Source organism: Lytechinus variegatus, chromosome 1, assembly GCF_018143015.1.
Source record: "Lytechinus variegatus isolate NC3 chromosome 1, Lvar_3.0, whole genome shotgun sequence".
In the NCBI taxonomy this organism is placed as follows: Eukaryota; Metazoa; Echinodermata; class Echinoidea; order Temnopleuroida; family Toxopneustidae; genus Lytechinus; species Lytechinus variegatus.
In genome coordinates, this window is record NC_054740.1 from 30,042,327 (window position 1) to 30,055,562 (window position 13,236).

At 35.5% G+C, this 13,236-nt stretch overlaps 1 protein-coding gene across 1 annotated transcript in view; it reads right to left on the bottom strand.

The window, feature by feature from the left end:
- Positions 1–13,236, bottom strand: part of LOC121410864 (heat shock protein 75 kDa, mitochondrial-like) — a 34,855-nt gene that overhangs the window by 10,972 nt on the left and 10,647 nt on the right. The window contains exons 2-9 of the mRNA XM_041603215.1: positions 10,193–10,390; positions 9,559–9,641; positions 5,342–5,488; positions 3,609–3,680; positions 2,714–2,877; positions 1,934–2,043; positions 986–1,339; positions 192–261 (exon numbers count right to left, since the gene is read on the bottom strand). Coding sequence (XP_041459149.1) covers positions 192–261; positions 986–1,339; positions 1,934–2,043; positions 2,714–2,877; positions 3,609–3,680; positions 5,342–5,488; positions 9,559–9,641; positions 10,193–10,390 — 1,198 coding nt within the window. The remainder of the gene's footprint in view (positions 1–191; positions 262–985; positions 1,340–1,933; positions 2,044–2,713; positions 2,878–3,608; positions 3,681–5,341; positions 5,489–9,558; positions 9,642–10,192; positions 10,391–13,236) is intronic.

Consider the following 13,236-nt stretch of genomic DNA (forward strand, 5'->3'; position numbering starts at 1 on the left):
CTGTATATTCCCCAATAGCAGGTGTCGATATCATACACGGTTTCATGCACCCAATGCAATGATTTTACATTTTCCCTGATCAGACATATATGTCGAAGTTGTACATATATCAGCATATATTGAAGTTGTACATTACAATGCATGATTCTGTTGTCAATGAAATCTCTATTCAGGGTGATAACTAAGTTTACCTTATAAGGGCACTGTCCTGAAGCAATTCTCTGCTAAGATTCAAAGGAATATCTTCACTATCTACAACACCTGTAGTAAAATATATAGGATTGAATTAACAAAGCATCCTGTATTATCTTCCATCAGCAAATAATCTAATCTAAGCACCTTTTGTATGGTTGAAACATACTTAAAAAAACATAATTATATGAATCACAACACTTGTAGGAAGTAATGAGATAAGTTTAACAAATGATGTTGAAATTGAAATATTACAAAAAAAACTAGCTTAAATTTTTTGTTTCATTTGTTAAATAAAGTCTAGTATCAGGTGGGATTTCTTGCTTTTTTTTATTTTCTTCTTCATAAACCTTGTATTTGTATGAAATACAGAAAGATAAAGCCAATTATAACAAAAGGCAAATTATGAACATAAAGGTTGAGAATATTTATGGAGAACCCTTACTTAAAAATAAGACAGTCTATAAATATTTTCTGTCTCATCATTAATTTTGTTTCTTAAAAAGTTTATAGTTTCCTTCAATTTGCCTACCAAAATGAGCAATAGCAAAATTAGGAAAAGTAGTCTGATCTTGACCTATGAGCATTCTTTTAGAAGCAGGGATAGAACAAAGGCCGAGCTCGAGGCCACTTTTTGCCGGCCTTTGTTTCGTCTTCGGCCCCTGTCATGTGTACAAAGTCAAATTCAATATAAAGATCTGTAGTAAAACACCTTTCTGTGACTGGCAACAATTTACAGAATGGAGAAATCTATCACAACCCTTGGCACTCTCAATCCTTGTGATCCACATACCTACAACAAACCGAAGCCACTTGGGTAATATTTTCTCCGCCTTGTGCTGGATGAGGATCTTCCGACTATAGAGGGATACTCCACTATCAGCTTGCTGACTGTACTCCCACATTGCCGGTGGTCGATTCGGGACGTAGAACAGACTGCGTATATTGAGAGGGGCATCGGCCTTGAAGTGGAGGGTGTAACGGGGCGTGTCGTAGGTGTTCTTTGTGAGGTATTGGTAGAATTCAGTGTGGTTCTGTTCTGTGATGTTACGGGGTTCCTCAGTCCAGAGGGCCTGGGTTGTGTTGATTAGCGTACCATTGAGAAAGATGGGAACTCCCACAAAGTTACTGTGCTTGAGGAGGATATCTGATACACAGATGAGGATATAAAAAAAATCAGAACCTCAGGATAGCAAAACATAAAATCATGACAATAAAAAAATACAAATGAGATAGAGAGGAAATTCTTATGAAAATGATCACAATATCCTAAACATCAGTGGTCATGTTTTCTTTCAGTTTTCAACATGCTCATTGAACCCCATTATATAAGATTGTAGGAACACCCTAATGGTTAATGATATATCTATCTTGCAATTTTCCCCAATACATAATGGATGCCATCAGTAGGAAAAACTCCCCTAACAAAACATTCTCAGTCATTTTACTTTTTGATTTTCCAAAGTGAGAAATGATGATGATGATAATGACGACAATGATTGTGATTGTAAAGGTGATCATACTGATTAATGATTTTGATGCTGCTGTTTATGATGGTGGTGACAGTAGTGGTGGCGATGACAGCAATGATGATTTACATTCAGAGCGCCCATTGGTTAAAGAAATATAAAAAACTCAGTGCTGCAATGAAAGAACAAATTAGATTTCTTTTTGTGGTTTAATCGAATACTGGCATGTCTTACTAGTATGTGATGGCAGTTTATAGGGCTTGAATACTGACCTTTGACATCCGACTCCATTCCAAACTTCCAGCAATCCTTCTTGAGATGAATCACAATCTTTGTTCCTTTCATCACTCCATCAGCCTCACTCATCTCATATTTACCTGACCTAAAAGACAATTGCAAATGGTTTCACTCCTTATCATCACACATATATGAATTGTTACATTACAAGGTTCTTGCAAGTTATCTATTACTTTGGAGGTTGTCTTTCTTACAGAAAGTACACTCACCTCAATACAGCAATGCAACAATTGCATCAAGAAATTGTCAAAATGACGATACTTGTTACTATACTTATCCTTTTCCTTATAATCATCATCGCTGTCATCCATCTCCTCCTCATAAATCTTTATCATAATCATCATAACCATCACTACCACCACCACCATCACCATCATCACCATCATCATCATCATCACATCATCATCATTGTCATCATCATCATCATCACCATCATCATAATCATCATAATCATCATAATCATCATCATCCTTATCCTCCTCCTCCTCATCATCACCATTACCATCATAAAAAACACCTACCTAATACCATTTACCCCCTTCATAAAAATAAATTAAACTTCATAACACTCCAACTTATGGCAGCCATAACTAAGGAGGTTCCAAAGATGAACGAAGTCACTTCTGATGGGTGGGTTATGCAATTAGCAAGTTGCACTGCTATATCAATTCATTGCTAGGCATACTTAGCCCCTCCCCCCTCCCTCTTTCATTTGTAAATTATCATACAAACCATCAGGATTGGTTTATACTCACCCATCTGAGCACCAATACCAAGCTTTAGCATCCTTTTGATGTGATTTAGAGAAGACTTCTACCTTATCTCCTACCATGAAAGCTGAATAAAAACCCACTCCAAACTGTCCTATAATACTGCCATCAGAACTACCACCCTTCTCTTGCAGTTCTTTGAGGAATGCCTGTAAAAATACAGATTTCCATGTTAAACAAGTATGTCATTATGAATACATTCAAACCTGTCTATTATTGCCTTCCTAAAGAAAACAGAAAATGTGATCAATGATGAATGGCATGCATAACAGGTGTCACACATTCCAACCAAATGGGAGACAAATTCTGGGGTTTAGGTTCATATACTAGAAACATAATGTATATACATTTTGGTTTTGTTATTGTTCTAATTCTTGTTATAATGCGCTTATTAACAAATACCCTCTAATTATTATCATTGTTATTATTATTATTACTTATTATTTGTACTGCCCTTTTCCCATTAGGCCCAAAGGGCTTACAATGAATAAGATGTAATATTATAATCAAGCTCTAGAAACAATGGCCCATATTCTGAAGTCGCATTTCATTTTAAATTGTGTTTTAACTATGGAAAGCCATTTGTTACATAAATGGAAAGCAATTTGTTACATAAATCTAAGAGATTCAATGTATCAGCTCATTTGACTCCCAAAACATTATTAACTGCATGGGAAGGATGAATATGACAATTGTCTTCACTATTAAATAATTAGTGAAGAGCACAATTAACATGAGAAGCATTCACTGTAAAAAAAAATTATGAAATGCTTGGCTTCCCATAATTTTAGCACAGAGTTAGACCATGGTCTAAGTAAAACCAGACTTCAGAATACGGGCCACTGTTGGTGAGTTTGGTCACATGACGAGTATAACCTACCTTTGACCCTGATCTTGCAATGGTTCCTAGATTCTCAACCATCTCCTCTTTATTCATACCAACACCAGTATCCTGACAAACAAAAACAGAGTGAGAAGAAAGGCAATGTATTAATGTCAAAGTGTTGACATCCTATTAAAGACATTTCAATAACAGCAGAAAAATGAAGAAGAAATATAGATGAAGATTTGACAAAAATACATCAGATAATGAATTATGGATTCTAAAAAGATTGAAATTTTTGACGTCATACGCTGGCAGCAACCCCTATGTAATGTGATGAAGTCCATATTTTTTTTTATGGTTCAAGATGACTAAAAATATTTTTGATAAGAAATGGTAAGTCTGATAATGAATGCACAAATACATTTTTGTCAGTTTTCTGTGAAAATTACAATTTATGGAATTTGTATCACATGAATAAGGGGGAGCTGCTCATATGTGACTTTACAAAAATCAAACTTTCAAAATCCCGACCTCTGATTGAATTTCACCAAATCTTCACCAATGTTTTTGTTTTTCTGCTTTTATTAAAACCAACTTCTCACCAGCATGAACTCCCCTTTAAAAAAAAACTGTGTCTACAAAGAATGTTTCAAAAAGCAGACCTTGTCAGACCAGCAATCAAAAAAAAAAAATCTGATACCATCACTCATGTGACACCATTCAAGTTCTTAAAAAGATACAAATTAAATGTTTGTATTCCGACAATAATGAGTATAACTTTGCAAACCAATCTTCTAAATTTTACCCAAAGTCGCATAGAAACCAGAATCTTGCAATTATTATTTCCCAAACCAAACCTTAATACAGCAAACCTAAATAGGTCACTCTAACCCTAAGAAAATAAAGTTTTTAAATGACCACTGGAAGATTATCGAAAAAGGACCTTATCACCAGTCTTTTTGGAGTAATGATTGGGCAGAAAAGATCAAAGCAATTTCTTTCAACTGCCATGGGTTTATACTTATCCTTAAACAGCTTTCATTACTTCTATTTTCAAAAATTAGTTTCATTCAGGCACTTGTGGAGTACATTGTCTGATGCAGAAGTGCAGTTTGACTCCAGTTCAACTCTATACCAGTCCTGTAGTTGTTCTACTCAAATGGCTAAAATACTAATCTCAAGGGTTCATTGTACAATCACGGGTGTGAGAGCAAGATTTTTAAAAAATCTGAAATAAATAGTGTACATGAAGTGCACACCAAGAGCTCAAAACGCAAAGTCCCAATACGCCAGAGCTTCCAGGGCCACCTAGGGTTCTAGATGCTCTTTGGTGAAATCTAGGCTTATTTTAAAAACCATTTCTTACAATTAAAATCGTTGGTTTGGGGGATATATTTTTTTTTTAATTACAGAACTGTTTAATACCTTGATACCTCAGGCTTCAAACTTGACATTTAGAACTACTATGGTATGTAATTAGTTAGTGACAGATTGAAATAACAGCAGACAACCCTGACAGCTTGTAGTGATATCAAGTTCTTGTTGAAAAACATGTTGGGAAATCACATGTCAATTTCATTGTTCATGCATTCCTGACTTTAACTTGTTATGACTTGTTATCCTTTCTTAAAAACCAAATCAACACCAATGAAAATCATGTGTGTATCATTTACCACAAGGAAGGATCACCAGTTGTTTAAGTTGCTCATAACTTATGAACAACTTTAATGCAACACCCACCAGGATCATCAAGGAGGAGTTACTAACAATTACCCGGCAAACCGTACCTGTATAGTGAATGTTCCCTTGTCCTGGTTGGTTGCTATGTGTATCTCTAATGCTCCTGGTCTCTCAAGGTTATCCTGTGTCAGCTGAAGATATCGAAGCTTCTCTAGGGCATCACTGGCATTGGACACCAGCTCTCTGATGAACACCTGAAGAACAGAACCAATCAGGTGTTAAGATTTCAGTAGCTTATAACAGTTGTAAGTTAATATCACTAATACCAAGTTCTTGGGAGTTTCAAATGATATTAGTTGGAGTGTACACATTGATGTTATTTGTTCAAAAATTTCCAAAAGCATTGGTGCAATGAATTTCTTAAGAATATAGTACCAAAACAAGTTTTTAAACTTTATATTAGTCAATGATCAATAGTCAATAATCAATAATAGTCAATAATAGCAGGGCACGCTGGGAGAACAGTTTTCGGAACTGAAGTGGCTACCCTGGGTAAATATGATGCTATCATTATTATCATTATTATCATGATCTTACCACATATAACTTACTCTTGTATTGTATGGGACACTCTGCCAATTACCTATTATATCATGTTTTTAAAGTAGATAAACATGCCATCCGTATCATTAGCGATGGACACACATTTTCTCACACTGCTAATCTTTTTTTTAAAGATAAATAGGATCCATAAGATCGTTGAATTGAATGAACTACATGTTGCTACAAGTATATAATCATGTTCTCATGATTAGAAAATATCTGTCTTTCAAATTTCAATGATTTTTTTATGACCAGTAGCGATTTACACTTGCCATTTATACAAATATGAATTCTATTGTGTAAATTATTTGCTTTTTATGTTTTTTATTAAGATTATGAACATAGCTGGTTCGATGAAAAAAAAAGTTTACTAATGCAAAAGGAATGACCAGAAAGGTTTCAAAACTTCCTGTAGGGTTGGAAGAAAACAAAGCACACCATGCATATTTTATAATTTATTCCTTGCCAGAAAATTGAGTGTGGACAAACTGCAAGACAAGAGATTACCGGGTATCCCAGAAGGCCATTCTCCAACACATCTCAATTGGTTCAATGACCTTCCATTTTCTATTGATGCTGTACACATTCCCACGTCTTCAACAATCAAGGGTTTGGATGTTGTATTTGATGAGGAAATAAAAATGTCTGACCACGTAATATGTGTAAAACTCTCTACTTTAAACAGGGGTCTGAGGTGTGTCCTTACAAACAAATCAAATGTCCTTGGCTTCTCCCGCCTTGGCCTCCCCTTCTCATAAAGATCAAACAAAAGTAAATGTGCAGGTGGCGAGACAGCAGTCCAGAGGATGTGCTTGTTTGTCGACTTCATAGTACATTAAGTTTCACAGTGTGTCTCAAGGTTGTTGACTGTAAGCTCAGTGCTGTGATTGATATGGCAGATAGAGTTACAATCATCTCAGATAAGGTTTGTATGTCTCCTTAAATCCTACACTACATATTTAAGATCTGTTATGTTCAACACTGCCCAAAGAAACATGATGATGGATGTGAAGGTAATGGTTCCTGCAACCATGACAATGGGTGAGTTTAATTTTGAAGATAAAATCTTCAACGTTTCTCCCATCGGAGATGATATATCATTGGGATTAGATCTTTTGAAGAAACATCAGACCAACATTGATTTGTCCAATTTCAATCATTTTACAGAATTGAAACCCCCTATTTTGGGGGGAAAGTACAACACCAAAGATTCCTGTCTTTGTTAAAGGTGCAATAACCACTCTCCTAATGTCAATAGCAAAGGTCTCTTGTAGGATTAAGGTACCTCTTTCACTATTTGTGGTTGAACCTTTTGTCAATTTTAGTAGTCTTAGTCCTAGAACGTTGCAATATTCTCTTGAGGAAATTAAATTTCAGGAACCACCCACTGATCTGAATTTACACTGGGCCAAAGATCATATTGTGGGTGAAGCTTCAAGAAGCCCCACCAATAGATCCTATGATGTATAGGTAACAAGACCATCAAATTACAAGGAAATTCCATCCATCTCCAAGATTTGTATGATCACTCTTCTCAAAATCCAGAGGATCAGGAAAATCAAATTCTTAGAGATTTACTTATGGAGTATTTGGTAGTTGTTACAAGGACAGACTATGATGTGGAAAAGTTTACATAAAGAGAGCATCAGATTGACACTGGGGACGCTTAACCAGTAAAACAAAGTATGCGAAAGATGCCTAAGAATCTAGTTCTTGTGAAAAAGAGCATCTCAACAAGATGCTAACTGCAGGGGTTATTCAACCCTCAGTGAAGGAATGGGCATCTCCTCTAGTTTGTTTGCAAAAAGGATGGTGGAGTCAGTTGGTGTATTGAATATAGAAAGTTGAATAATGCCACCAAGAAAGGTGTGTTTACCATTCATTATATTGAGGAGTATTTAGATATATCAGGTGATTGGTATTCTAAACTAGATGCTCATTCTGCATAACAGCAGATCAAAGCAGTCTGAGACAAAACAGCTTTCAAACATGGGCTTTATGACTTTGTTAATGAGGTTTTTGGTTAGTGTAATGCTCCCCACACCTTCTCAAGAGTGATCATTTTGATTCTCCAAGGACTATATGGGGACACTGCATTCCTGGATTACATAGTATTTGGAACTACTTTCCCTCCTCCTTTTATTATCTGTGTGTCACTAATTTACCCAATTTCACTACTCTAGGCTTTGTAGCTAACTTTCACTTATCATCTTGAAGAAACCCACTATCTCTTCATTCATAATATTATGTGCAAAAGGACTTTTCAATATGTCCTCAACTTTTTTGTCCAAAAGGGGTGTACCATGTACCATTGTTGGGAGACGTAGTAGTGGTTTCTTCGCTGAGTAAAATAAGGAGAACAAAAAGGTTTAAACCAATGAAGAGACTAAAAGGCACAATCTAGAACTTGTAATTCAGTCATTTGTCTCCAAGTTTAACACAAGGAGATGTGAATTTCCATCATCTGCATTCCATGATAACAGACTAGAGACAGCAGAATCAGTGAGACGTCGCAGTCTTGACCCTATCAGGAGGATATGGCCCAATAATGGAAATACACCTCGAGTGTTTTGTCATGTTAATGGGCAAGAGGAAACCCTTTCAGTAAAGACAGAAGAAGGCAACGAACAGTCAAAGAGCAATGGTGCTGAAATTAAACATTTGGTATGGATGAATTGAAGCTTAAATTTAGTTTTTATTTTGTAAGGAAGTAGGAAAAATTGATGATATTGATAATGCTCTATGAAGTATGAATTGGTGTTAAATGTAATGTACTGGAATCTCTACAATGAATAAATTAATTATGCCACAAGTCACATGTACTTAACAAGTAAAATAATGTATTGGATGACAAACATATTATAAGTACAACTGTTCAACCTTTTAATCTTTCAAATTGAATGTGACAAGGCTGTCAACCTGAACAAGAACATTTCAGTATTATTTAAGATGAAAATCAGTATTTTGGTGATGATGTCAGTATTCCCAGAGAAATACCACAGGACAACACATAAGACTGAAACTCTAGAAATCAGTATTTTGCATGAAACCATCAGTATTCTTCTCAATTTCACAATTAAAATAATGAAAATCCGTACTACTTGGCAGCTGTAATGTGAGGAAGTGTGTGAGAGAGTTACACCCACTACCCTTTTGGGTGATATCTGCCTGCAGATCTGTCAGAGATGATGTTTCAACACTTTAAAAAGAAGATCTAAGCTCGGATTGGATTCACCATGTTCGCAACATAAAAGAAAACAAGATGAATATCCAAAGGTCAAAGTAGGATAAATATGGAAATTAGCCAAACATACCGCACTTTTGTACACGTCAATGAAACAACAAGTACAGAGAAGATGAAACATGCAGTGCAGCTGTAATTGAATAACACATTTTAAAATCTACATGTTCCTCCCAAGTCATCATCAACAGCACTCATTTTCTGTTTTTGACTGACAATTCACCTAACGACCAAAACAAAAAATATACAGCATTCTGGATGGAAATGTAAATCACCTTCCACCGTGATCTTCAAATGAGATAGTCATAAGTGTGAAGCATAAAACTGCAACCTGTCAATGCACACCCCTGATCTCTTGTGAAAACACAATAGTCAATGAGAGTGACTTTCTAGCATTCCTCATTGTGAATATCAGCAATGAAAAAGAAAGATTTCTTATTGAAAGACTTGGCTGTGAGGTCACCAAGATCTGATACTCACCTCATTCTCTGAATACAAAGACTTAGCAACAATGTCTAAAAGCATTCTGGTCTCAGCTTGAAATTCATGTTCTTGAAAGTCTCCTGCAAGAGAAATGATATATAAGTAAATGCATGTCCTCCCATTACAAGACATCAGTTGACTATTACAGTTTGATGGCCTCATATTGAAACTCCTAGAAGCAAAAGAAAAATTATCCCAAAACATGCAGTTACATAATCCTTTGCAATGTTTCATCCCTTTGAAAATGTAGTACTATGAATGAACTTATGGGTTCTTCCTTATATTATTCCTTTCAAATAATTTTCTTAATAAATAGCGAATTTTTGAGACAGTTATAATTTTGAATTATTATCAGTACAAGACATCTGAGTAGATTGATTTTATATCATAATGAAAACCAAACAGATGTGATATGAATGAAGACAAGCTAAAAAAGAAGACATTTAACAAACCCTTGGACTTCTTGGACTTTTACTTTGAGATACGACCCTCATTGAATTTCAACCTCGGCCAAAGCTTAATCCAATATGATATTATTTGGAAAATATAAGTAATAACTCTATCAAGGCCTCTTCATATCATGTACCTCATGAGTTTTTCTAGATAGAAAGCACTATCATGCATAAATTACCTGATGATACCTCTGAATCTTGGATAATATTGTGTTTGACAGGCTCCTCTTCTGCATTCTCAGTTTCATTTTCAGTGATTCCTGTTATAGGTTCAGAACTTGACTCTGTTTCTGCAGTGTTTGACGAGTACCGTCTGATAATACGGAGATGTCCTCTTCGATGTCTTGAAGTTTCTTGATGGTTAGCTGATATTGAATCTAAATGCAAAACAGTTTTTTCATAAATGAAATGAAGTGAAAAAGAAATGACTCATCAGACTAAAACATAAAATGATCTCGATGGATTAGAGTTCATGCAGCCAAATTTTATAACCTCTCCACTGCCAGAACAATAAGTAAACAGGTGGTGACAAAGCAATGTCAATTTGCCAATTGCTCTGCAAGACAATTGAACCATGCAGTCTTTGTCTCACACAGAGTGATCTGCCCATCAATGATTCAAAGTCTGATTAACACAACTAAACTAGATGGTGGCATAACCATCAGCAATTTTTTTTTCCTTCCTGTTCCTGAAAGGTCAAGTCCACCCCCAGAAAATTCTTGATTTGAATTGATTGAAAAAAAACAAGGGTAACGCGGAAAGTTTCATCAAAATTTGATGTAAAATAACAGTTGACAGTATCAAGTTTCCCTTATTTAAAAAAAACTGTTATATGCACAACTCAGTGATATGCAAATGACAGAATAAATGATGTCCTCTCACTTTTTTTTCTTTTTTTGAATTATACATTTCAATTTCTACACATTTGACAACAAAGACAAACTTGACTTTACCATAAACTTTTAAAATAATGGTAATTCTAAATGCCCAGGAGGAAAGAAATTTAGTTTCACATGACAATGAGAAAATTAAAATTTTCATATTTCTTATAACAAAATACAAATGAAATAATGAGTGGGTGACATCATCAGTCTGCTCATTTGCATATAGCTGTTTTGCAAGCAACATTCTCGCCAGTGTAGAACCCATGCGTCGCATGCGACACACATAAGTTCCACAAGCTCTTGATGCGTCACGCACAAATAGCGAGCAAATAGCAAGCGCTAGCTGAGCGGGACATGCATGCTATGTTTGGAACTGAATTGTCCGCTGTGCGACGTAGCCTTTCATTTTTACATGATACCATATTCTGATAGTTTTCAAGAAAATTTGATTTTAAAATGAATTGTTCCTCATAATTTTCCAACTAATTACTTGCTAAGTAATATTTTTAACAATCATTCTCAATTTGGAATTTGGCATGTGATCGTATGACATATCGATTAGAAATCGAAAATCATATTTTTAGGTAACTATTTCTAATCGATATGTCATGCGAACCCTTCCCCCCCCCCCCCCCGATCGTGCAGATCAGAAATATGCCTAAGACTATGCAACATCTTTCTAGAGGGAATTTGAAATGCAAAATGATGAGAATGGTCAACCCATTTTTTAATTCTCAACCTGAAAGAAAAATAAAGCATGGTATAAAAATAAATGATAAGTTATTTTGTATATTTCCAAATTTTCCCAACTGAAAATTAACTTACTGAACACACTCGTGATACGTAGGTGTCATTTTTAAGTGACCAAACATTAAAGTGGGAGTTCACCCTGACAAAAAGATAGCAGAAAAAAATAATAAGCATTTGATGAAAGTTTGACAAAAATCCATCACAGACTTTAAAAGTTATTAGAATTTGTATAATTTGTTTTAATATGCACAGCTGCTGATTGAAAAAAAAAAGAAATAAATGAAATGTCCGTCACCACCCAAAGCAATTGCTCACATGGCTGATGTTTTAAAATTATCTCAGTGGCTGCCCAAATGAGTCCCAAGAGAAACAATTTTTATCTCATGTTTAGCTGATTTAATGGTTCAGCAAATCTCGACAGATTATCTAAATTTGTCGTCAGTGTCGACAGATCTGGCCCAGCTGCTTCACCCAAGGTATTATGCAATGTACCTTATGATGAAGGAGGTATAGATATGTTGGTTGTTCAGCTGAACTACGTTGGCTTCACTCACCAAATACAGAGACCGAAGTTCTAGCGCGATCTGTACAGGGGACTCAATGGCCATATGTTTATGTACTTAAGATCGGATACTTAAGATCGGATAAAATGGGGAAGTGAATTTGCACGACAGCCGAGGTAAGTCACTGTTTTTGTTCCTTTTAACTTGATTTTCTCTGTTTTTTGGCACTTAATGCCAAGAGGGAATTAGTAATTTGCATTTTTTGGTCGCGTTAATTTTCAAAATTTTTATTCATTATTTAGACAAAAATTGAAGAGCCCTGACAGGGGGATTTTGCATTGCAAGTCCCCTAATGGTGGCTGCACGATAGCGAGCCATCTGTGTACGAGGAGAAATTTATTTTTAAAAAATCTTTCACACCCTTTTTACTAAAATAACTATGACTTTACATCATAGCTTAGAATTTCATTTGTGCTATGACACTTACCGAACCATATGGATCATTTGTTGAATTCTCTTTGCTGTTTTTTTTTAAATAAAATAAGAGCATTTTTCGTGATCTTCACGTAGATACCTTCTGCTCAGCGTGGATATCAATTTTTGCCTAAAGAGGGTGCGCGATATTATTCACAAAGTAGGTAGGCACTTAAGAACCAAGTTTGAAAGGATACTCGTAAAATTACGTCACTCTCGCCGATGAATATTCATTAGATCGTGGTCGTGTGTGTTCAATACAAACTCTCTGCATGCATGCACTCAGTGTGTATTGAACACGCACAAGCACGATCTAATGAATATTCATCGGCGAGAGTGACGTAATTTTACGAGTGTCCTTTCAAACTTGGTTCTTAAGTGGCTACCGTTTGTTTACGGTATACCTTTGTTTACGGTTTTGCAAGCTAGCTGCATTCTAGGCGATCAGCATTATTTTCTTGCTCGTTCAATCCACTTTCATCATCATCTTGTCAAAAGATGGTGTACTTTACCAATAAGTATATACATGAGATATATACAGCACGACAATACGCCAGACGGTGGCCTGTACTTATAGAGAAGAAGAGATGCAACCTGTTGATTTTTGGTACA